The 26,987-nt window shown below is 40.1% G+C and overlaps 1 protein-coding gene across 3 annotated transcripts; it reads left to right on the top strand.

Moving 5' to 3' along the window:
* Positions 1-717: 717 nt before the first annotated feature.
* On the top strand, positions 718-26,794 carry st3gal8 (ST3 beta-galactoside alpha-2,3-sialyltransferase 8). Of its 3 annotated transcripts, none has more exons than XM_040005076.1 (9): positions 718-846; positions 13,904-14,243; positions 14,352-14,505; positions 14,582-14,720; positions 17,491-17,684; positions 17,820-17,999; positions 20,720-20,765; positions 21,276-21,395; positions 22,181-26,794. In XM_040005076.1, the coding sequence occupies exons 2-9, from the start codon at positions 14,093-14,095 to the stop codon at positions 22,409-22,411; spliced, it is 1,215 nt and encodes a 404-aa protein (XP_039861010.1). In that variant the 5' UTR covers positions 718-846; positions 13,904-14,092; the 3' UTR covers positions 22,412-26,794. The 3 variants fall into 3 exon arrangements, with proteins under 3 accessions (XP_039861010.1, XP_039860996.1, XP_039861003.1); XM_040005062.1 differs by having other exon boundaries at positions 14,349-14,505; XM_040005069.1 differs by lacking the exon at positions 718-846 and adding an exon at positions 13,280-13,392 and having other exon boundaries at positions 14,349-14,505.
* The last annotated feature ends 193 nt before the right edge of the window (positions 26,795-26,987 follow it).

Here is a 26,987-nt window from a genome sequence, read left to right as displayed (position 1 = left end):
TCCTATAGTTCCCAAATGCCATTGTAAATTACATCTACATTTAAAAGCATTTAAAGTACAGCCCTTCAGTGAACATTGCTGAACACTCTGTCCCACTATTATTGGTAATTGTTTACAGAGTGATAATATATTAGCTGGCTAAATTTATGGCCTGGTCTGATCTGAAGCTTAAAAACAAAATGAACAGAAACTCATAAATGTGAGTGCCAAAAACCACTGGAATGAAACGTATGACATTAAAATATGGGCTAATTACAGCCCAATTAAGTTTCTAAGACTTCAGCTGACTGAACTACAGATAAAATTACTGAAGCTTCTTTTTTTTTTCTTCCTTCTCTTTATGGGGAAATACACACAAGTTTATTTCAGTTCAGAGATAAATTACTTTGACTTGTATTAATTCTTGAAAACTAGCTACAGGTTACCTAAAAATAACCTAAATTAACCTAATAAGCTCATAACTCATGTTTAATTAACACAAATGAAACCTGATCTAAGAACCTAAACTTGAACCTATTGTTGGATTTTATCTCCTTGCTTTTTCTCAACAAAGCCGAGAAGGCCTAACCAGATAAATCTGTAAAATCTTTGCATCCATTTTGTAAAAATTTAAAGACTCAACACTGCAACATGCCTGTAACACAAACACACCCAAAAAACCGCACCGTTAGAAAGAAAAAATGTTTTTTGGGTGGTAAAAAAAAATCTCCTCTTTCGCCAAGCCCCTCCCCTCCCGGTGGGTGGGGTCTCTGTTCTGCATCATCATGCCCTCAGCTCTGCTGCTCCTCTAATAGAAAGAAAGGAAGAAAATCTAACTGGTGTCTATTGCAGCTGCTGCTCCTTCGTGTAAGTGTTTTTCGGTTTGTTCTTCTCGGAGCTTTGTGCGGTTTTACCGTCTGTTTACTGGCTCGTTATGTGTCTAAAGCCGTGTATCAATCATTCTGAGTAACGGCGTGTTCGTAACTCGGGCTAGAAACTTCTTAAAGTTTCCACCAAAACTTAACGCATTTTGAAGCCAGATTTACTCCGGATTGTGCTGTTTTTCTCTTGACGTGGATTGCTTGTTTGTGTTGTGATTTTTAAAGGAAAGGAAAAGGCGTGAGATACTTTAGAAGGAGGCAGATAACGTTGGGGGTGGGTTGGGGACAAATACCTTCAGACTTGAGGTCTGTACTTTTCTATTTTTGTAGCTGCCCGTCTGCTGCTGGGGGACATGCAGTTGCAGTTCTTTGTATATCCAATTTTAAGGAACCACAACTTACTACAAAGTGCTTCCTTAAAATTATTTTAGAACTTTGCTCTGGTCTTTATATCTGCATCCCTATCATATTTTAGCTTATTTTTGCTTGTCCTACATAATAATAGCGATTTTCATGGTGGTGTTAGAATATTCTCTTTTGTCAACTTCTATGCCTTTCTGCAGTATTTGATGTACCTTTAGCTATAATGGCCTGCTTCATGTATTCCTGAAATATTGCTGTAGTTTATCTGTTTAAACGGAGTGGTTGTTTTTATTGTACTTTTAATATATTTTACCTAATGGATGTTTACAGTATGTCTATAGTCTTGTGACCCTGTGTGTTGTAGCTTGCCTCATAGACTTTACTTATCGCTCATATTACTCCTGTAATATTCATTAGCTTGTCAGAAGTCTGTCCGCCCACCCATCTATTTATGAGGAAATGAGGGCCTTACCAGAAGGTTCATGTAATGCCGCCCCCTCAAAGAATACACTAACAGTAACAGTGTGGGACATCCAGTAAAGCCTTCAGTTGGTTCCACACAGAAGCGCCATCAAAAACTGTACAAGTTACTTAGCCTTCATAATGCTTAGTCAAGCAAAATAATGTATTTGCATGATAGTTTTACAAGCAAACCAATATAAACCGGTACCCTTATTTACAACCCCGAGGAGAAATACTGATAAGCATGGAGCGAAGAATGTAAAAGTAAAAAAAAAAAGTCTAGTTATAGCTTGTTGTACACCACGCTATCGAAAAAAAGAACTTCTTTGAATAGGAAGTTAAGGAGAAATGTCAGGCATACATACATAAAATGTACATTTAATAGTACTTCTCTGTTATGCTGCGCTCAGTTTGGTGTATTTACACGTAGCTGCACTCTACTGTGTTATTTTCCTCCCACATCGAACTTCAGTGTATCGCTAGTCTGTAGTTATCTTACTGAGAGTCTTTATAGATTACAGTTGGTGGTGCTCGGCTGCTTTGTGTGCATTTAATGTGTTCTTGGAGTGGAGTTGGCCTGTTGTCTGCTAGTGCTTTAACAATATTATATTATGTGTTGAGGTTTTCTTGGTGTATTGTTGCCCTACTGTAGAGTTCAGCGTTAGTGTTACTGGTAAAAGACCATCAAGTGTTTATATAGAGCAGCTGCTGTAATATTTGTGCTGTTGACAGTGTGGCCTGTTTTGACTCCAGGTTGTTATCATCTCTGTGACATTAGTCTGCTGGTAGCCTGCGATTGTCTGTGCGTAGCACTTCATTACAGCATTTCCTGTTTCCTGTTGACATCCTGGAAACGATCAGCAGTTTTATCCCTGACACCTTATCAACATAAATCTAATTATTAATCCTCAGGACACAACAGAGCAACTGTGCTAAATATAATTTTTTGTCATCTTCCCCTGGCTGTCAATATTATGTATTGCAGTATCGCTGTAATAGCAGTTAATCACTTAGTTGTTGTTGACATCTCATCATGAAACTGTAGGATCAATAGAAGTTTTCCAGTCAGTTTTAGGGCGATGTGCCTCCTCATCAGCTCACTAGACCAGTGTTTGTTTGCCTCATCACAATCAGGTCATGAATTATGGCAAACAAATAAACAGACCTTGGCGTGGTAGTGTAAAATGCTCCTGGACTGCTGACTATTTGTTGTTTTTGTGTTTGCTCTAATTCTTGGAATGCAGCGGGCTCCGCCTATGCAAGATGAATGTACATATAATAACCCTAAATTCCATTTAATTAAATTAGATCAGCAGAGTGTCAGAGATGCCAGTTGTGCTACTGGAGTCTGTATGATACCTGATGCGTCCCTATTTTCGGTTGCTCTGCAGGTCTTTGGCAAGTAGTATTTGTGGCTTCATCGTGTACCTTTTGTTGTGGTCTCTAAATTCATGGATCAAAGGAACCCAAGACACTTAAACACAAATAAGGGAGATGGCACCATGGCAAAATCAAACAAAAGAGGGAAAAGGCCTGGAACCAACCGTCATTCAGGCTTATCCTCTAAGTTAATGTCAGTAAGCAGAAAAAAGGTATTGCAATAAATTCTAAGTTAAATAATAATTAAACAACACTACAAAAAGTAACTGAAGGGAAAGGCCAGTGCTGACGGGAGAGAGACCATTTGCCACCTGGTGAGAGAATTTAAAAGAAGAAGAAGAAAGCAATCAGAGGGTGAAGAGACAAACGCATCAAGACTTCTACAAATTATTTTGAACTGACAGGGCTCAGAATATATTACTTTCAAGGTCACTGTGTTCCATACAGTCATAACATTTTACCATAACCGATTATGTATTTCTTGTAAACTAGCTGTTGATTTACAGAAGAAGGGCACGGACAGATAGCCATGTCTATGATACTGACTGTCTTGTATTTAATTTTACAGTCCCAGTTATTATTGCTCTCCTGCTTTGTCTTGTTTATAGTCAAATGGTAGAACAAAAAAAAAATCAGTGCTTTATGTTCAAAACTTCAAAGAAGTGACAGAATTGTGGTTCATTTTATATCGAGGACCCGCTACAGCCCACTTTGATCATAGGTGCGCCGGACCAGTAAAACTCCCTGTGTAATTATGTTTGGGACTGTCTGTGATATTTATGTTTATGTGACAACTGAAATGGTACACTTGAATGTAATGTAATGTAATGACAGTCAGAGGAGCAGGTTGTGTGGTCATTTAGTGTTTTTCTTTTTAGACTGGGTTGGGGCTAAAGTAATTATAGAGGCCTGACTAAATCTGACTAAGTCGGTTTTTACAGACTCACTGTCTGCTCATTTGCCTGAATCCATTTTCATTTCTTCACCGAACATTCAGAGTCAGAGGATTTTTGTGTGGCAATACTTAATGCTGAATAGATGTTGTCTTTTTATAAAATGGACTGTCAGACTACAAGGACAGCCGTTATGTAGAGAAACAGGACAGTGACATGTTTAGGTTCAGTAAAAATATGTAATAAGGATCCCACCCCAAAAAAATCATGCCTGTGAGTCAAGCCTTCCTGTACCGGATATGAGAGCAAGCTTTTTTAGCCTCTCTTCTTCCTGTGCTGTATTGCTGTTAAAATGTTCTGTGTGTATAGTCGATCGTCTATCTTTGTGAGGACCGCTGTAAGTTACATTTCTGAAAGTCAGAATGTTTTTTTTCCTCAGTAGGGACCGTTTGAAGATAAATACAAGGTTTTAAATTTGGAGTTGGCGTGTTTTATGAAAGACTAGGGAATGCGTTTCTGACTGTTGGTGTAGTGTGTAATTCACGAGGATTGTACAAAGTGCAATTTTAGGACATCGTGGCTGATCCTTCCTTCTTCAAAGAGATGTTTAAGGGTTCAGACTTGGACCCAAGGAATTTTACATCAGTCACTGTCCTCTCAAAGGCTCAAAAACGCACATGTGGCTTTTACCTTCATAAACTTTTAAGAGCTTGACACACTTTCTTTCCTAATTCAGTTCAGCAATACTTCTGAAAATGGCAGAAATAAAGTACTGTCTCTGTTATACTTAAGGCAACTTAAATACTCCTACAGTCCTGGTATTTAACAAAGGATTGTGCTTAGTGTTTACTTTGTTCCTTTGTGAATGAACAGTGTGCATCAACAAGGTGCTCGATATTCATTTTAGATGGGAGTTCACACATTGACCAGGAGTCAGTGAGTTCAACAAGAAAGAATTAGGCCTTTAAAATGAATCAATAATGGCATTAAAAGTCATTCTAACCTTATCAATGTAAATTCATGGTAAGCATATTATTACTGCTGCAGTAAACCGATGGATCCAGATTTGGACGTGGCGGATGTCTCTCCTGAAACGTAAATTTGCGTGTAAATACAGGAACACAGGAAGGTTAAACAAAACTTTGGACTGTTGAATATCTTATCTGTCGGGATCAGTAGACTATTGGTCAACAGTTTTGTATTGAAGTGAAGCAGTTTATTTAGCTATATCACAGGAAGAAACTGACAATACAAGAAATCATCCAAAAATAAAACAGTTTATAAAGAAAAGCAGAAATGATCAATAATACCTTAATTTGACTTATTTTTCTTCTTAGTATTTTCATCTTGTTTTTTTACATTAGAGGAAGCATATGAGGCTCTGCAGTTTTAACAAGAATCTAAAAGAGAGGGGGAATTGTTAGTGATATGAAAGACGGTGGGGAAGGCAACAGCTGCTGTGTGCAGGGCTCAAGAGTGCAAGAATTTAACTTAAATTTGCAACTACAAACACGTTTTTTTTTTTTAGTTTTGCTTTTTCCCCTCTAACTAAAATGTAATATTGACGGTGTCACAGTCATTAGAGCTGTTCTTTATTATATACAAAGTGAAACTTTCCCAGAGTCTGTAACAGCTGAGCTCATTACTGCAAGTGTAATGAAACCTTTGTGAGCCAAAGAGTTTATTACATCAGAGGACCTGGTCTGATCGCATCAAGTAGACTGTACTTACTTTTCCACGGGTCTCGACAAGGCCTTGTTCCTTTTACAGAAATTTGAGAAAGCAAGCAGCTGTTGCTTTGTCAGCTGACTAATTTGCTTTATCAACATGGAGCTTTAGACTCCACCAGTTAAAGTGAATGCCCGCAGTTGCCTGGACGTTTTTACACATCAGCTGAAGAGACTATTGGTGCTGCATATTGGGATCAATAAACGCAAAAGGGACTTTTGAGGTGATCTCTGACACCTCTTTTGAGGTGTCAGAGAAGCCCTGTTGGAAGCCCTGTTGTTGCAATGTGTTCTTGGGACAGGAAATTATCTGTCCCTTTTCCCCCATCCTGAAAACCCTAAAACAACATCCAGACCCTCCACTGTCTTTTCAACTCTCAACTCTCTGGGATATTTACATTGCCTTAAATCAGGGGGGTCGAACTCCAGGCCTCGAGGGCCGGCGTCCTGCAGGTTTTAGATGTCACCCTGGGTCAAAACACCTGAATCTAATGATTAGTTCATTACCAGGCCTCTGGAGAACTTCAAGACATTTTGAGGAGCTCTTTTAGCCATTCAAGTCAGCTGTGTTGGATCAAGGACACATCAAAAACCTGCAGGACACCGGCCCTGGAGGCCTGGAGTTTAGCACCCCTGCCTTAAGTGGATGTTTCCTATTTCATTAATAAGGGAAACAGGTTTTCTGAACAGGTTTACAAATGTATGAAAGACTTCAGGCATGAAGCCAGCAGAAGAGGAAATGAATGACTGTCCATCCCACAGTCCAAAGACATGCAGTTTGTGGGGTTAGGTTAATTTATCAATCTAAATTGCCCATAGGTGTGAATGCGGGAGTGAATGTGAGTGCGAATGGTTGCCTGTCTCTGTGCATTAGCCCTGCGACAGACAGACTGGATCCTATTTTTCTTAAACAAAAATCAGGTAAAAAAAAAAAAAAATCACGTAATTCTTTGTTTTTACATTCATCAGGTCCCAATCTGCCCAAATATAAAGAGAAATTAAAAATGCATGCCATGAAAGAGTTCGGGTCTTAGGAGGTTAAAGTTTTGTTTTCTTCTCCCATTCCTGGATGAACTCCGCTGTTGCTCTTTTCTCTATTTTGTCCCATTTGTCAACCGATAGGCATTCAGCAGCTGCATATGTCATCTGCTTCCAGTGATGTGCTTGCTGTCGAAATGGAAAGGCGGGCAGACACATTTGCATGACCATAACTTGCACACAGAGCTTTTCTTAACTTTTATGACTTTAGGGTTGGCAAACATCTCCATAGTCTACACTTCCTTCTGTAAAACTGACAATTGCTAATACCATTTGAGACACGCACACACACACATATACCCGCACTGGGAAGGTTAATTATGGACTTCAACAGGGTTCAGTGTTAGGACCAATTCTGTTCACATTATACATGCAGTATCATCAGTATAGGTTTTCAGTATAGGCAGTATCATCAGAAGTCATGGCATAGATTTTCACTGCTAAGCAGATGACACCCAGATCTATCGATCCATGTGTTGTGGAAGTTTTCCATTTAAATAAAGCCTGCAGACGAGCGGTGAGCGGTAGCTAACATTCTTTAATCAAAACACACAAAGAACAGACAACCAAGCTTGTGGAGAGCCTACATGACCGCGGGGCAGGTCAGCAGAGTCTCTCTGAGCCTAGCATGGCTCTCAGTTAAATACCTTCTCCAGGAACAAAAGGCAGCAGACAGCGGTTTCATACCTTAAGAGTCACACTCCCTTGCTACCTCCCAGAGTCCTCAAAGAGACAAAAGATTCTTCCTGTGGAGCTGTCTGCTTCCCCCAACTTCCTAACTAGACCCCCACCATTCGTCTTACTGTATGAGTGTGAGACTTGTTAAAATCCAGTGGCACCCAGGCAGTATACAATAAAATAATGTGATTAATACATAAGTAAAATAAATTCCTATACACATGAAGCCAGTTAACACACACCATTCGTTACACTGCAGGAATGTCTGGAGTATGAACGCTAACGCGAGGGTTCCCGATGTTTAGGGACAAATCCAATCGCATGTCGGGTTGATGTAAACAGACCAAACTTCAGTCAGGAGAAATACTGAGACAATCCATCCACAATACAAGGTTAGCAATTAATATACTGCTACATGGGCTGGGCTGTAGTTACATATAAGGTTTTAAAAACTGAGCTTTAAAATAAACAGTGGTAATAAAAACCAAGAGAGGCCGACAGTGATCACTGCTTTTTTTAGGGGCTTGTTCAGATTAAATAGAACAAAGTACAAAGCATTAAAACATGTTACAAACACAACTGCCTTGATAAACGCAGAGTAGTTTTGACCCAGAAGCAGGGTTTGTAGGTCATCAGGTGGGACCAGATATCTCACCCGCTGTGAATGATTTTAATGCAGTACGGTTGTTATTATTATCAATTACCGCATCCTGTTTATGACAGTTACAATACATAACATTCATATAAAAAATAAAATTGTCTTGTCTAAACTCTATGTGGTGTTAATTAGGCGTATACTACTGTACTTTAACGTCGCTCATAAGGGTGGTACTTCAAGAGCCATATATTTTATGAGGTGGTACCATCAGCGTGACAGCGCCGTGCCGCCTTTGCAGTTTTAAGGCCAGGGAAACGAGCCTGCCAGCGCTGTGTAGCTGGCGATAAGGAAAGGCTGCTCTTTATAGAGGATTCACGCTCCAGGAAATGTTTTCTGGTTGACTCCAGCTCCCAGAAGAGCTTCGGGAACTCTTGTGTCATCTTTGCATAGAGATTTCCCGTGTATCACCAGAGAGAGCCCAAGTAACACAGTTTGAGAAAGACTGAAATAGAGTAAAATAATATGTCATAATTGTCAGAAAGATTACACTGCACATAAGCGAGACTGGCAAAGGCTACCATGGTTTATTGGTTATGTGTGTTTCTGTCTGTGCGTGTGTGGTCATTTCCAGTCTTTGTTGTGGAGTCTGACAGCAGTTCGAAGGAAAGACCTCTGCCCACATTGTGGGTGCTGCAGCCTGCCACAGAAAGAGCTGCTCAGTGCTGTCAGAGTCTCCTCCTGGTGTGGGAGATGTTGTCCGACAATAACAACAATGTGTCACCTCTCCATAGGTCTGTGGAAGTAGATGATGATTTTGGAGATCGACCGTGGTCAAAGCAATCAGTGATCGCTTGCCAGTCTAGGTGACTTTTAGGTCTCTTCCCCAGCTATACACACAAGTTAATATTGTTATGATCACCATAATTAATTAAATCTGAATTGCTTTAATTTCGTCCTGCATCTCCACATATAACTGGCAGTTGTAACAGATGTGGTTTTTGGCTTGCGTGGACACATGGACTCATCAGGAGAGAAAACAGGAGGACGTTTTTGAGAGATATCTGATCTTTTCAACTAGCTGGTTCACAGGGGACGGAGGTGATGGCTGAAGGCCCTGCCTCACATTCTACTTTTACAGACTCGGCAGACTTACTTGTGGTTCCTAATCTGAGAGGCAAGTGCTCTGTTGGAAAAACAAGGTACTTGCAGGTTAAGCTAATAACATGGAATTGAAAATGGAGTGTTTAGTAAACCTCCTGATCAAATGGGGGAAAAAATAAATTCAAAAATAATAAAAGAATATAAAATATTTGCATGTACGAGTTGTATTTTGTATCAAATTTGCTACACCACACTTCTTCTTTCTTTTCTTTTTTTTTTTTACTTAAAAATTTATTGTGCAGTTTCTACAAAACACGGAGTCTCAGACTGGCTGCTGCACTTTGCTTTAAAGCATTAGGGTAAGATGGGGACTGATTATTCAAGACTTTGTATGTGTGTGGAAATATTTTAAATTCAACAGATTTAACAGGAGGCCATCAAAGAGAAGCAGAATATATGGGCAGTGCATATTGGAAAAATATAATAATATACACCAGACTTTTTACTACTGTGACCACTATGCTTGAATTAACTTTCCCCCCTTTTGTTCCCAAGGATGTTTGAAGCATTTCCTAATTCTCGGGGTGGATTTTTAGCAGACACGTTGGTCCGTGTGCTGCCTCCTGTGTGGAATTACAGGGCCAATCATAATATCCGCTCTGAGCTGCCTCTGTGTTAAAAGCTCTTTGTATTGGAGCAAGTTTGGACATTCCAACTTGGCATACAGTTACAGCCCCATTATACTCGCTGTGCACCACTGCCTGGCAAACCGCACCATTCATCACCTCTTGATTTTTGTAACCTTGGTCTTTGTACTGCAGCCACTGGGTTGAGGACACAAGTGTTCAACTGTGTTGCTTTTTACAACCATTTTAATGATACATCAGTACAGAAGCTCAGAGATTCATATATTACAGAGGAATATGTTGCAAGAGTTTGAAAATACTTTGTGGGGGAAAATCACTTTCTTTGATTCCAGTTTTGTCTCCTTCATCATCTTAATCTTCTTCTTCTTCAACAAATCCAGGGGGCCCTAAGCTCTGTGCAGTTATGTTTATCCAGGAAGTTGCCTTTGTGTCAGAATCTTTGTCCTCTGAGTGCCACTCTTCTCATCTGGAGTGGATGACTTTAAGAGAAAAGTATCAATGTTGACAATCAGTCGTCATGGGGCTGACTTGTTTGGTCTTGTTCTGAAAAGGTTGTAACAGGTGTAACTATTTAGTTTTTTCAGTTTCACTTACCATCCATTTGGGTTTACATGAGGAAAGGCATCCAGCATAAAAACTTACCAAATCAAACAAGTGGTACTACACACTGTGGTGACCCCTTGTGAATAAGACAGCCACTGACAGTAGCTGCTTCCTCTCATCCTACACGGGAAGAAACTCCTAAGCAATTTTTTCCAGTGAAAATCTTAGATTTTAATGTTAAGTCTTTTGTGCGATTTAGATTAGATTAGATGAAACTTTATTAATTCCTCGGGTGGGTTCCTCCAGGAAACACAGTTTCCAGTAGCACAGCACCGACAGAAGTTGCATATTCCAGATACAATAAAAGGGAATGAGAGTAAGGATGTACGCATAAATATACCACACATACACATATATAGTAGCTTGCAAAAGTATTCGGCGCCCTTGAACTTCCACATTTTGTCACCTTACAGCCACAAACATGAATCAATTTTATTGGAATTCCACGTGAAAGATCAATACAAAGTGGTGTACACGTGAGAAGTGGAACGAAAATCATACATGATTCCAAACATTTTTTACAAATGGGGTGTGCGTAATTATTCAGCCCCCTGAGTCAATACTTTGTAGAACCACCTTTTGCTGCAATTACAGCTGCCAGTCTTTTAGGGTATGTCTCTACCAGCTTTGCACATCTAGAGACTGAAATCTTTGCCCATTCTTCTTTGCAAAACAGCTCCAGCTCAGTCAGATTAGATGGGCAGCGTTTGTGAACAGCAGTTTTCAGATCTTGCCACAGATTCTCGATTGGATTTAGATCTGGACTTTGACTGGGCCATTCTAACACATGGATATGTTTTGTTTTAAACCATTGCATTGTTGCCCTGGCTTCATGTTTAGAGTCGTTGTCCTGCTGGAAGGTGAACCTCCGCCCCAGTCTCAAGTCTTTTGCAGACTCCAAGAGGTTTTCTTCCAAGATTGCCCTGTATTTGGCTCCATCCATCTTCCCATCAACTCTGACCAGCTTCCCTGTCCCTGCTGAAGAGAAGCACCCCCAGATCATGATGCTGCCACCACCATATTTGACAGTGAGGATGGTGTGTTCAGAGTGATGTGCAGTGTTAGTTTTCCACCACACATAGCGTTTTGCATTTTGGCCAAAAAGTTCCACTTTGGTCTCATCTGACCAGAGCACCTTCTTCCACAGGTTTGCTGTGTCCCCCACATGGCTTGTGGCAAACTGCAAACGGGACTTCTTATGGTTTTCTGTTAACAATGGCTTTCTTCTTGCCACTCTTCCATAAAGGCCAACTCTGTGCAGTGCACGACTAATAGTTGTCCTATGGACAGATTCCCCCACCTGAGCTGTAGATCTCTGCAGCTCGTCCAGAGTCACCATGGGCCTCTTGGCTGATCAGCGCTCTCCTTGTTCGGCCTGTGCGTTCAGGTGGACGGCCTTGTCTTGGTAGGTTTACAGTTGTGCCATACTCCTTCCATTTCTGAATGATGGCTTGAACAGTGCTTTGTGGGATGTTCACGGTTTGGGAAATCTTTTTGTAGCCTAAGCCTGCTTTAAATTTCTCAATAACTTTATCCCTGACCTGTCTGGTGTGTTCTTTGGACTTCATGGTGTTGTAGCTCCCAATATTCTCTTAGACAGTCACAGAGCAGCTGTATTTGTACTGACATTAGATGACACACAGGTGCACTCTATTTAGTCATTAGCACTCATCAGGCAATGTCTATGGGCAACTGACTGCACTCAGACCAAAGGGGGCTGAATAATTACGCACACCCCACTTTGCAGTTATTTATTTGTAAAAAATGTTTGGTATGATGTATGATTTTCGTTCCACTTCTCACGTGTACACCACTTTGTATCTGTCTTTCACGTGGAATTCCAATAAAATTGATTCATATTTGTGGCTGTAATGTGACAAAATGTGGAAAAGTTCAAGGGGGCCGAAAACTTTTGCAAGCCACTGTATAAATACAGAATATATCATATGGATATAGGGCTGTGCGATATGACCAAAATCTCATATCCCGATATAAGACATTTATTGTCCTGACGATATAAATCACAAAAATTTAACATTTTCTGTAAATTCTGTGAATCTCGGGCAGCTCGACTTGCGTGAAGTGTTTTCAGCTGGGCGTCATGTACCTGGAGTCCAGTGTTTTAACCGATGCATGAAATTGTACATTTTTAGAAATAGGTTGTAACGGCCGCCGTTTTCTTTGCGAGTATTTATAACATGGCGTGCTGCGGGAAAAAGGCTGTTCTAAAACAAACAACTAAAGAATGTAAAACATTCCCTCCAAAAAACTTGTAGATTCTAAACAAGCAAATCAGTCCGTGCATGATTACATTGCTTCGCCCATCAAAAAGTACCTCAGACAATATACCGCCTATCATCATTTATTGGACTGACAAATGTCAGTTTGAAAAAATTTACAAGTCAAATGAGAAAAAGGGAAGTAAAGATTGTAAAGTGCACATGTGTGTTAAACCAGATCAAATGGATATTGTGTAGAAAACTGTGTGATAGCCGATTTACATAAATAGTAGTGAAGAATCACACACTGACACAGGTTAGCTGACAGGTCAGACTGAGTGTGTTCATGCATAGAGACACACACGCACAGTGAGAGGGAGATTTACATTGAGAGCTGAAACAGGAGAAGCTGTACTGAATCCAGATCTGATTGGGATTCACAGGCTGAGTTCTGTGTGCACGGATACATTCCTGCAGGAGGAGAGGGGAGGTGTGGAGGTGAGTGGGAGTAAGAGGATGACTCCATTCGGTAAAAATCTTTCTGTAGTTTTTTTTAAGAGAGTGGCGCTGCGCCTGTGGCTGAAACTCAGCCTTCCCCTTTATCAGCATCAGTGATGACATCAAAACTACATTTTGGGGGATCTGGCTGGGGGGTGGGGCGAGTAAGCTATCAATGAGCTACCGACTAGCTCACTGGTTGTGTTGCTCCTGTTTGTCTTTCAGAGAGGAACTTCTCCTATCGGTGATGTACTCAGCTCTTTTGGGCTGTAACGCTAGAGGGTACTCCCTCTTGGCAGCAGCTTTCACCTTAATGAATTGCAAGGTGAGGCAGGTGGAAAATTTGTTTTAAGTGCTGCTTACTCCGAGTTCACCATGGCAACAGAGCAAAACAAGAATTAGCATGACTCTGTTATCAGAGTGAGGGAGAGCAGCTGAATGCTTTCTTTTTTTTCCAAGGTTTGAATGAACCAATAATAATTTTATGATATGTCACAGATGATCAGTTTCCAGATATTCCCCTGGTTTTATTATTTTTTTTTTTTTAATCTATATTTGGCTTTTTATGAATAAACAGAAATGCACTTCGATTTGTTTGCTTAAGGTTTTTCAAATGATCTGAATATAGATTGATACTGGGCCCCAGAGAGTGTGATTGCCAGTGGCTGATTTGTCAGTATCAGATTTTTATGTAATCTTTAATCAGTTCTGCAGTGGTTTTTAAGGTATTTAAACACTGCTGAGTTGCAATGCAAAGAATGCAAAAAAGAAAATACATGTTTCACATATTTAGTTTATTATTAATGACGCAATATTCACTGTGTCTCCAACAATAGATCTTGTATCTACCAATCAGAAAGCAACACCGGTCTCAGCCTTAATGGAGGAAAAGCTGAGTGGTGTCGTGACAGAACAAAGGAAAATGTCCAGATGACAGCAGGTGAAACATTCCCACTATGCTGACATAGCTGGTCAATTGACAGCTCAAGAACACGCCCTTCCTGCTGAACACCGATAGTGCAGCGATGATTGTTAGGAGGAAGGCTTGTGTTGCCTTGGTGATCGCTGCCATCCTCTTCCTCATGATTGCCAGCCAGAGCATTCAGAGGAGGTATTTCCTGTTGCAGCCTGCAGCTCTGCCCAGAGGCCACAGCGCGTCCAGTGGCAGGATGACAGGTGAAGAGCGGGTGTGAGAAATGAATGGTTTTTTTTTTTTTTGTTGTTGTTGTTGTTGTTTTTTAAGTATTGATCCACACGGCCTGAACTTTTTTCTGTTTCCAGCAGCTGAATTCACGGGCCCAATTTCAGGTCAGGCACCTCCTTACCTGAAACCTGAACAAATTCCCTTTGGTCCCACCGAGGAAGAGATGGTTGAGGAAGAAAATGACGAGGAGGAGGAAGAGATGGTGATTCAGGAGCAGCTTATGAAAAACGCTAAGTATGACATGTAACACTTGTAACCCTGCATATCCACTAATACCCTGGTCTGACACCTGTGTTTTGTACTCTTTCAGGCTGTGTGGCTGCTCTGATGCCTGTATTTCAGACAACAATGGGTCGAAATGGTTCAGCCAGCGCTACGACGCTAAACAGCAGCCCATCATCAAAGAGACCGGCAATAATTTTGACTCTGATGCACTTCAATGGTGGCTGGTAAGGACAAAATGTAGTGATAGTTCAGATTTTATTAAAGGGGACCTATTGTCATTATTTCCAACTCTACATTTTTATTCTTGGACTAGATAGTTTTGCAAGATTCACTTTTAAAAAATGATCCTTATTTATCTAATACTCCACCTTAGTGTAGCCCCCAAAAAGGTCTGAAGGTCGGTCTGAAACAAGCTGTTTAAGCTCCTTTCCCTTTAAGTTTCCTTTCTTTTGAATGATTGTTCCTTTTTAACCAGGAAATGTGAAAAGCAGAACTGTGGCTTTTTAATGGCCAGCAGGGTCACGAACTCCAGTGGCAGTGACTGCTTTGTTTACTTAAACTCTAAATCCAAAACACTTTCTGTGAATAGTGAATAAAACAAGAGTTTTTTGCAAATGGTAATGTAATGTCCAAATTATAAACTTACCCTGAATTATCAATGTTTTTTTATTAAAATAATACAGCAGTATTAGTAATGTCTACTTAAGCCACAGTACTGTCTTCAAAGTAATGCATCATTTGTTAATTCAACTTTTGTAAAGCTTTTTTTTTTAAACTACATAAATAAATAAACAAGGCGATTTTTTTGTTTTTTACAGTAAATGGCTTTTATTGCAAGTAAGTAAATAATTACCAAGTCATTTACAGTTTTTCCCTTTATTTCCTTTGCTTTAGTTTAGGAACAAAGAAGATTCACAGGAAATCATTGCAGCCTTCAAAGTAGGGCTGCTCAATTAATCGAATTTTAATCACGATTACGATCTGGGCTTTCAACGATCATTAAAAATGACTGAGCCGGTTATTAGCCCCTCCCTCATGCTTTACTCTCGCGCTGCTCCGTGTGGCAAATCGAGCGCACTGCTCTGCATTTCGAACACGCGATTAAGAGGACCCGAGGGAAGTTCGGAAGGCTAAGCAGAAGTTATTTGGAGAGGAGTGGACTGCCGTTGGTTGAAAAGAGAGGTAAAAAAAAAAAAAAAAACTTCAGTGGTGTGGAAACATTATGGGTTCGCGGAGTCAGACGTGGATCAAGTAGACACAGTGTGTAAACTTTGCTATGGTGTAGTAGCTGCACCACAGAGCAACACTGCAAAGTTCACATTTTTCATTTATTTCTTATATTGCAAACATTTGCACTGTTATCAGTATTTGCACACTATTTTATATTATTTTTTAAAGTCATTATTCAATACATTGTTATTGTTAACCCTTTAAAGCCGGTCAGAGCAGCATGCTCGTTTTGTGTAACTATTTTTAAATCCCTGTAGAACCTGAACCGCTAAGCTAGCACAATAAATTTTTTTCCATATGAAACCAGAGGAGTTGTACTTACATCTTATGCCATCAGCTTGTCCTCGGTCACGGTTTCCTTCCACATAAAGCTTTGCAAAAATTGCATAAAAAGCGCTTGCAGGAACAAAAACATAATATTCCAGAAACACGCTTTGCCGATCCGATCAGCTGTTCATAACACTTCCCACATTGAAAAAGACATCACCGCGAACTATCGCATTTCCTGCCCGAAACCGGAAGTGATGTCATTTTCGCGGAAAATATAGTTTTTTACTTGTAGGCCTTAAAAGCCTATACTGGTGTTTTTATAAGTCATGTTTGACTTTTCTGAATAGTTTCTCGGATGCTTAGAACTCGAATTGCACTGCTGGAAATAGTTTATTTTGATGCACCTGCTGTTTTCTTTGCAAATTTGCATCATAGGATTGTTTTTTTTTGTTCTTCCTGCAGTATATAAAAATTGGTGTATCTCCAAAATAAAACTATGAAGACACTCAAAATAAATTTCCTGTTGTTGTAAACTATTTTTTGCAACTTTTTTGTATTTAAAGTTTTGAGGGATAAACCTCTTAAATTTCTCCAAGTAGAAATATATGTATAAAAAACAAAAACGATTTCCAATTTTTTTTTGTAGTTTATTGCACTTTTTTGCAATTAATGTAGTTACTATGGACTTAATACCTACATATTTTTAAAATATGGGCTATAACAGTTGTATTGATATATAGCAACTTGAAATGCTCCCACAAATGGCACTACAACATGTAAAAAAAATAATATAAGCTCTGGCGGACTTGGTTCTATGGTAGATCTTAAAGGGTTAAATAAATATCGTCAAATAATCGTGATTATCATTTTTGCCATAATCGAGCAGCCCTACTTCAAAGGGGAAATGACTCAACAGCAAATCAGCTTAATCTCTGGGCATTGTTTTAAATTGAAAGACCAACAGATATTTTGTAACATACTGGATGATGTTGCAGTAAATAGTCAAGAACAGTTATGAAGTTTTGTATTTTCAGAAGCCTGAATTTGTCCTTGTGGAGACTGGCTGCAGTTTGCATGAGAAGACAAATGTCTGAGTCTTTTTCCTGCATTTAGAGAGGTGAACTCCTGCTGCAGAAACCATTAGTAGATTAAAAAGAGGAGGCCAGTAATGCTGCTAACATAATTAGTCTGGGCCACAGAAGGCAGTAAAGTATGTGTGTGTGTGTGTGTGTGTGTGTGTGTGTGTGTGTGTGTGTGTGTGTGTGTGCGCAGGGGTAGGGGTGTCAGTACTCTTTCACCTTCTTCTTTTTTTAAATTAAGAAATTATTTAACTAAAAATTATTTTACTGTCATGAAAGACAGAGATAAGCACCAATAACAAGCCTTTTGACACTGGAAGTTTAAGAATTTTTAACGTGACTCATTATGCAAATGTTTTACTTGAGTATAAGTGTGTTAAACAGAAAAAAAAATTGTTTGTCTGCTCTTCCACAGAGTCTTCAACGGGCCGGTAACGATCAGTCCTTGAAGGAAGTGATCTCAAAGATGTTCCAGGTCATATCCCCACCCTCTATAGACTTGGAGCCCGTGCCCTCACGTTGCCGTAGTTGTGCAGTGGTTGGCAACTCTGGCAACTTACGGCATTCTGGACACGGCGCACTCATTGATTCTCATGGCTTCGTGTTCCGGTAAATGCGCACACACAATCACACACACACACACACACACACACACACACACACACACACACGCACACAATCACATGCACACACACAATCGCATGCACACAGCCCTCACCCTCCTCATGTGTTTTTTTTCTTCAGGATGAACAAGGCGGTGACTAAAGGGTTTGAGGAAGATGTCGGTCGTCGGACGACGCATCACTTCCTGTACCCAGAGAGTGCAGTGGACATCAGTAATGGTACCAGCCTCATCCTGCTGCCATTCAAACTGAGAGACCTGGAGTGGCTGACCAGCGCGCTGTCCACCGGAACAGTCAAAATGTACGATATATAAAAAAACAAGTATGCTCATTGTCACATGCATCCATCAAAAAGACATCAAAAAACATATCAGACAGGAGAGATTATTTGATGTAAGAGGGAAAAGTTTATTTTAAAAAAAAAAATCTAAAATTAAACTCCTGGAGTCTAGACCAGCAGTCCCCAACTTTTTTTTTGCGCCACGGATTTAATGTCAGTATTTTCACAGACCGGCCTTTAAGGTGTCGCTGATATATACAACAAAATAAAATGACCAAGAAAAAACGGTGGCATTTGGTAAATATAATAATAAACGCAAATTCACTGTGTAATTGTGTAACTTTATTAGCAGCGTCCTTCTGGAATGCGCCAACAACATTGAGAGTAACATCCTCCTCTCTGCCCCTTAATGCTCTCTGGTTGCTATGGTAATGCATAAATATTTCTTTCAAAATAAGGCACACAACTACAACATGGGAAAAATACCCAGGGAAACAGAGTTAACAATAAAAACCATGAAAACCATCAATTTCAAACCTGAGCCTCAACTCTCGTGGCCCGGTACCAAACAACTCACACTCCGGTACCGGCCCGGGGGTTGGAGACCGCTGGTGTAGATGGTTGTGGTGGTGGAGCAGAGTAAGCAGAGGGTTGATGGGGAGAGAGAGTTAAAAGAGTGATAGACTACAAAGAATTTCAAGAGAACAAGAACTAGGGGGCTGTTTGGCTATATATAAATATGAGCCCAGAGGGTTAGATAAAAAGAAAAACAGAAGGTTTATTACCACAACTGAAAACCGTTAGTCAAATAACTCACTACGCAATGGGGTGATGTAAACAAACATAACAAACAACTCATATATTCAAATAACGCTAATAGCAATAGTAGAACACTAATCACCTAAACATCTCACCGGCAGCTACTCAAAACAAAGGTGCAAAGGCAGGAGGGACAGTCTGCACAGTCTATTCAAATCAACAAGTCCCCCATAGAACAGAATTAAAACCACACTCACTTTCAGCAGAAAAAGGTAAAACACTCGAGAGGATGACAGTCTGAGAACCTCCAGTGTCCCTAAAACACGCACAGGTTTTAAATCAGAGGGATTGTCGGTTAGCGATACTGAGCCATCAAAAATGAATGGTTCGAAACAGGGGTCCGGCACCTCATTACAGGCCTCAGCTTTCACAAAACCCACCTCTTTGGGTTGCTGAGCATTTGATGTTTTGCGTTTTAAGGCTAAACAGTCAGCAATCACATGTCCAGTTTTATGACAGTAAAAGCATTCGCGGTTTTCCCTGGACCCAGACACTTTAGCCGTGTGCGGCTGTTGCACAGCGCTAACCCGTGGCTTCTCACTGCCAGTAAACGAGGCTTTATGAGTGAGCACAAACTCATCAGCAAAAAGCAGCAGATGCGAGAGAAGTCGCTTTCTGTACATTTAAATATAGCACAATACGCTCAGGAAAATATTTCTTAAACTCCTCCAACAATACTAACTCACGCAGAGCGTCATAGTCACCTACTTTTGAAGCAACACACCACTTATCAAAGAGAATCCCCTTTTCTCTAGCAAACTCTACATAAGTTTGGGTCAGCAATTTCTTCTGCTGGCGAAACCTCTGCCTATAGGCTTCGGGGACTAACTCATATGCCTGCGAAACAGCTGTTTTAACACACGCATAGTCTAAACTGTCCTTTAAAGAAAGCGAAGCCACCACCTCTTGGGCTTTGCCAGACAGTTTGCACTGTAACAAAAGAGGCCAAATATCACTAGGCCACTGCAATGCACCAGCGATATGCTCAAATGCTGCAAAGTATGTATCAACCTCAGTTTCTCTAAAAGTGGGCACTAAAGAAATGCACTTACTGATATCAAAAGCAGAAGCGGATGAGGAGGTGGAACCGAAATTGTCAGCAGAGGTAGACGAGGCTTGTGGCTGAGACTCCAGCTCAATCTTTCGCAGCCTAATGGCTTTGTCTGCCTCTATCTCCAGCCCTCTTATTTCAAGCTCTAGCTGAGGCCGCCTGTTCTGGGCCTTCTCCTCAGCCTCCAATTTGAGACGTGCCAGCCGCACCTTCAGCCGAGCTCCTTCTCTGCCATCTGAACTCCCAGAGGAGAATGGATCATACCGAGGAAGTGTGCGCGGCGTTTTTCCCCGCTCATCCCCCTCGCCATCCCCACAAGAACCATTCTTGTGGCCCTCCTCAACTATGGTAGCTTGGTGTGGCACACCAGAGACCACAGGCAAAACAGGCGCTTGAATCACACCAGCTTCCACCAACTTGTCCACTACTAAAGCTTTCAAATCACATCTTACTGAGATTTTTTGAGACCTGCATCTGAAAGTGATCCACAATTTGCAGCAAATCATTTTTGCGACAGCTATTTAAAAGCTCAATAGATGGGGCATCTATAAAGTGCTGTAAACAAAACGCAGCCGACATAGCGCCTAAAGTGATAAGGCTACTCTAATACGAACGCCCCTTTTTTTTTTTTTTTTTTTTTTTTTTTTTCCCTTTTTTTCTTTTTTTTTTTTAAACACCCCCCCCAGGGACAAAGACCCCCTATGAGGGATCCCGGGATATATATCTCTTATATATAAGAGAGAGAGAGAGAAAAGTAAGAGTTGCATATGTTTATACACTAATATACATGAATGCAAAAAGATAAAAAGAAACATGACACACTGTAAACATATATGACCTGTATGTAAGTGTTTGTGTGTCTTTTTTTCAGGACCTACATGAGGGTGAAAGCAAGAGTGCACGCTGATAAAGACAAGGTAAATTATAATCTCGACTGATCTCAGTTTTCTCTACAGCGCTTTCTGTTGCTATTTTTACTTTCAGCTTCACTCTTTTTTTTTTTTTTTTTTTTTTTTTTTCTAACTCATTTTTTTTTTTTTTTTTTTTTTTTTTTGCTGCTGCTCCTATTTTTAGTTCTTAGTTTTATCTACCGGTATTTACAAGATTTTTAAAATTGCATTTGCTAAAGAATAAGGGAACAAAGATGAGCAAATAAATCTTTGTAGTATTTTTATTTTTTAAGACGAGTGAGAGTGAAGGAAGTGTCTATACCAGAAACCACACATGATGAAATACACACTTCTGGTCTGATCTGGACACAGATGCCCCGCTACATTTGATGTTCAAACATGACCTGTTATACATTTCCTTATTTTCTGTCATATCTACCCTGATAAGCGTCCATTTTAAACAAACTGTGTGTGTGTGTGTGTGTGTGTGTGTGTGTGTGTGTGTGTGTGTGTGTGTGTGTGTGTGTGTGTGCGCAGGTTGTTGTGGTGAACCCAGTGTTCTTTAAGTATGTTCATGAACGTTGGAACGAGCATCATGGTCGCTACCCGTCCACCGGCATGCTGGCCATCGTCTTTGCTCTGCATGTCTGTGACCAGGTAAGAGGAAAGTAAAGACTGGCTGTAGAGAGAAAAACCACATTTGTTCTTTCTTTTTTTTTTTTTGTATATTCACAAAATATGGTGTTACTAACCAAAAACAGACTAGTCCAGACAATATTGTAGCATGTCCAGACTAGCAAGTCATGGCAAATACAACCAAGACTAGAAAAAGTTGCATTTCCTGCGAAAATGCAGTTTGAATGCCGTGTAGTGGAATCTGATAAAAAACAGCTGAAGAAGCAGAATTATCTGCTGAAAAGAGGTGTAGAAGCTGAACTGCTGAAGACAGTTGTATTTGCAAGGGTAGACTGAAGAATGTCAAGAAAGCAGAGTGCACGCAAACGGGAGAAGATGTGCGGCAACCGCCACAGGTAGGATTTGAACCTTTGCTACCGGGTCTCACGGCGGCTCGTCATCCCACTGAGCCAAACCAGTTCCGGTCCCAAACAAAGATGTGATGAGAGAAAAAATGTGTACTGTGCAGAAGAAGCTGAATTGTGCTGAAAAGAGGTGAAGAAGCTGAAAATTCTGCTGAAAATGGGTGAAGAAGCTGAAGTTTGTGTTGAAAAGAGTTAAAAAAGTTGAACTGTTAACTGAATATAATGTTGCCATAAGCGGGATTCAAACCCGGGCCTTACAGCATTCACACAAAAATTAATATGTGAGGGTAGAAGTCACACATGAAATGAAGCGTATAAAAGCGGGATGTATTTAGTATCAGTATGACCTGTCAGCAGTGTGTCATGCATGGTTGATGAAATAGCTTCCTTCTCTCTGTCCAGGTGTCAGTGTTTGGTTATGGTGCAGACAAGCAAGGAAACTGGCATCATTACTGGGAGAAGAATCAGTTTGCCGGAGCCTTCAAGAAGACCGGCGTCCACAGCGCTGATTTTGAGAATCAGATCATCCAACACCTTGCCAACGAAGGCAAGATCACTCTACACCTCAACACAACCACATCCGTGCAGACAGAACTAGGCACCAACGACAGACTGGCACATAAACTCAATTGACCTCTACCTGGCTGATCGTCAAAACACCTGGCTGTCCTCTGGCACTCAAAAACCAAATCTGAGCCAGTTTTTAGACCATACATTTGTTGTTTTAGGGTAGAAATTAGACTCCTGCACTTTTTCTGTCAGTCACCACAACTGCCTTGAGTCAGACATCCAGGAATGCTGGAATGAATGTTGTTAAGCTTTTTCAGACAGCTGAATTACCTGTGGACACATCTGTGAGGCTTATCTAATTTAGAGATCCCCTGCCTCTTCCAACGTTTGCTGGCTGAAAGAAGTTAAAGCTCAACTCAAAAAAATCAGTCTGTTTTTCTAGACCTAAAACCAACTTTCCTGACGTGTGCAACTGCTGGGATAGACCACAAAGACCTTTGCTGTGAGCTGGAAACAACCACAAACTTTATTTTATCCTATCTTTGTTTTTATTGGATTTTATAGGTACACAGGGATAACCTTTTTCTTCGTCTTTTTTTTTTTTTTTTTTAAATAAAAGCACTTTTTCCTTAAGAAGAAATGGTGGAAAGAGGCCGAGTGAAGGAAGTGTTCACTTGGCCACATAAGATTTCTTGCATTGTATATCATTTATAATCCCTCCATTTTATTTGATCCTAATTTTAACACAAACCGTCCTGACCTAGAAGATCATGACAAACTTTTTAAGCCTTGTTACTTCTGCATTTTCAGAATGTAAGCCAATGATACTTGGAACTTCCTGTCCTGTCTTGGTTCTCAGCCTGTGTGATTCAGCAGTCTGCTGCAGTCTCAAGGTTTGCAGCTGATTTCATCCAAAATAGGGAGATTTTAGTTTTCTAATCAACGCACATAACCCCCTGTTGTATCCAACCTTCATTGGAGTAGTAAAGTCAGGAGAACCAGTCCTTCTGTTGCACGTCAATACAAAAATACTCAAAATGTGGTGATACTTGAAACCTAAACTTAGTTATTGAAAATATAAGGGCTGATATTGGCACATCACAGGTAATATCAGTTCAGATGTGGATACTGTATTGTTCTTTCAATCCCAGTTTAAAACCACTCCTGACGTCCCTCAGTGTACACTGTAAACTCCAAACAGATACAAGTAGCTTTTCTGGTAAAAGGTCCTAGATTATTTTGTCAACCTTTGGTAACATCCTCTATAGAGTTAACCCGTTTCATCTTTAAACTTTAGGCCTGGTTTCTTCGCCCCCTTTAACAGGTAGTGCATATCTTTTATGTTCACATTTAACCTATGTCTTACGAGCTTTTAATCTCCTAAACACATTTTCTGGAACAATGGTTCTCTGTGCTTCTTTTTGGGGTCTGAACACCATGGACTTGAAGAGTTAACAGCAGGCAAAAGTCAGTGCAACTGACCTATAACACTGAAGGGTCAAGCAGCAGCATGTATGAATACCACTGATGGAACATGAGCTTTGAATCACAAGCTGGAAACTTGACAAGTGACATGACTGTTTGAAGGCACTGGACGTGATATTTGCCATGCTGGGAGTTAACCTACAAGAAAAGACTGAAAGATTAACAGAGAAGAAGAAACAGCTGAGTTGGGCCTGTGTTTGCTGGAGATTTGAAGGCCACACAGGACACTGTGAGAAGAGGGACAGGGACCAGTGAGGGGTCAAGCCCGGACGAGTTCGAGTGAGAGAGTACAGGATATAATTAGATTGAAAATGGAGGCTGAACTCATGGAGGTTTAGGATTGTCCACCACAGAGAAAGACAGAGAAAGATAAATACATGAACTAACAATTACGTGAATGAATAGAAAACACACATACACAAATTGTTACATGTGAAATTATTTTTGGAAAGAATCAGAAGTGAGACAGTTTGAATCCACAGCTCAGTGCAAGGATGCATGAATTAAACCCGACTATAAAAATACACATGCAATGAAGAAGCAGCTTGCACCTCTTTTCCCGAAAATCAAACTTGCAGCGTAACATCTCATAGTCCATGTCCACACTGGGGCCGCTGCCTGAGAAGAATTCATCTCTGAGCGGCAGCCGCTGATCTGGTCTCAATGTCAACTCTCCTGATGTTAAGAAGAAATTCAAATTGGGACACAAACGAACCGGGCGGAAACACCAAATATTAACCCCGATTCTTTTGTCCCCATGATAGAACAGAGCAAACCGACTCAGAGTGTGTTAAAACATTTATTTCTTTTTATTCAATCATCTTCCGGGAGAGAGAGACCCCTGCACAGCCCAAAACGCCAGTTGCAGGATCATTAACATTAGAATCATAAACTTTGTCTCATATAGGTATTATTTTGGTACTTTTCAATACAACCATTGCTTATATGGCAAAGTTTATTAATACGCTGTACAGCTCTACACTTCCTGTTTTCAGTCTGGCTGAGCACTTAGTTTGAGTCAGAAGTGGCCTTTTCTCTACAAACCTTCATTATTAAAGTACATAAAACAATATAATAAGAAAATAAGGATACTAAGGATATATTAATTACATGACAGTTACCAGCTGATGTTTGCAAGCCTGGTTAATAACTAGACTTTAGATTCGTGTTAAGCAACAGACTGAGAAACAAAAACCAAAAGCATGCAAACGTTTGCTCACCAAAATTGGACCACAGACGTTTTTGGTTGCCTGATAGTACAATCAGGCACATCAGGCCATGTTATTCAAATTTGGCAGTTACAGCTGCCTACATGTGATTTTATTTCATTTCGAAGCTAGCCTCAAGTGGCCTTTAGAGAAAAGCATTTCTACTTTGGGTTTCCTTCTTGACATTAAGTAAGAAATTCTATATTAGTAGCAGTCATCACAGTAGTACGAGTAGTTTCTCCTTGAGAACATGTGGGTTTTGTAAAGATTGGGGGGAAAAGGAGCATGGCAGCTTTGAAGTATGTCGACAAAGGCAGATTCTTAACCAAGACAAAATGGTGACTAATGGATGCAGTGTGATGCACTGTCCAGAAACCAGTGGGTGATGTCACAGAAACTATTATGTCTTTTATATATAGTCTGAGGAATCATAACTTTTGGGCTTCACACAGTTGGGTCACATGTGCCATCATCGATGTGGGCGGGAGGTAAATATAGTATTAGATTTTTATCTAAAAATCGAATACTAAAAAAAACATTTATCTTGTTTGTTTTTTTTTTTTTAAGTGGACTTTTTAAGGTTGTCATGAAGAGTCTGTAATTTGCCTCTGATCTGCCCCCTACTGGATGTACTTTTTAAACCACAAGTTGATGAATGCAACGGTTTGCTTTGTAATTCTGTGCATATGTGTACTTTACATAAATGGCTGTTATAAGAAACAAACAGCCTGCTGTAGTAATGAGGTTGGTGTGTTAACAGGCTGTTTTAATGCAACAAAAATGTGCATATTTGTGGTGACAATGTAGACATATATATATACACAAATAAGCCAGTGTGAAACCACCCTGAGACTGATGGTCAGTGAAAAGATCAATCTGCTCCAAAGAAAAATGTTCATACAATGTGTTGTCCAACACTCCTCTTTACCAAGTATAACTGTACAAAGTTGGTAGGATTTTTTTTTTTAATTTATTTATTTTATTGCCTGAAAGGAAAACAAAAGTCAGATACCAATAATGGAGGAATAAAAAAAAAAAAAAAAAACAACCCTTTGAGAATCACAAGCAGGCTGAGGACTTCTCAAAAAAATCAAATGCTGAATTTTCATTTGGAGGATGTTGCTCTGTCATTGGTGTTAGCTTGAGTGAAGCGTTTACCCTTATCTGTCTGGAACAAGTCAGTGTCTTGTAAATCCAACTGCTGCATCGCCAGAAGCCTTAATGTTAATATGAAACATCTGCTGCTTGCTCTAAACTTTTTCCATTCACTGCTGAGATCTAACACTTTGTTGCCTTGTCCAGGAAGGGAAGGAAACTTCCTGCCAAATTACCTGGGAAATTATCCAGTTTACACACAGATGAGGAATGCTTTAATATGCCAGAAAACGACAGAGCAGCAGCCCTTCTGAGTCCTGAGCTGGATTGTTGCAAACAAGTTTACTTCCTCACCTTTAACAAAGGAGTTTGTTGTGACTTTAAATCCAAAGTTGTGCTCAATGACTCTCTGCAGTCTTCAAATGTAGAGTTTTATTTCCATTGCTAGGTGCAGATAAATCCACTTAGTCAGCTGCTCGTAATTCCATTATAAACATCTGTACATGAGCTGTAGATTTAGTACAAAGTGACAACAAGTGACCAAACCTGTTCGGCCTGTGGTACCATAGCTTTAATTCGGCTCGTCATGCAAGTTTCATTTAACAAACCTGCTGATTATCAGTCCGTTTATAGAGGCCAAACTGACAGAAGCATTGAAACAACAGATAAAAATCCTGAATCCACCGCTGTCACTTTGAATGAAATAAAACATTTTTTTAAAAAAAAAAACAGAATTCATGGGTTTTTGTTTTTCTATTTGAAAAATTGTCCGTACTCCGGAGGTAAGAGCTGAACTGATCGTCTGTGGAGTTTGTCTATAAAAGCTGATTCTTACGCCAATGAATTTCTGCCACTATGCCAAATTCTTTTTTTTCCTTTTTCTTTAAATGAAGATGTTTTAACAAGAACTG

This window comes from Simochromis diagramma, unplaced genomic scaffold (genome assembly GCF_900408965.1).
Source record: "Simochromis diagramma unplaced genomic scaffold, fSimDia1.1 OVJJ01000320.1, whole genome shotgun sequence".
Classification (NCBI taxonomy): domain Eukaryota; kingdom Metazoa; phylum Chordata; class Actinopteri; order Cichliformes; family Cichlidae; genus Simochromis; species Simochromis diagramma.
The sequence above is the reverse complement of the archived record's forward strand: the minus strand, read 5'-3'. Positions and strand labels throughout refer to the sequence as shown.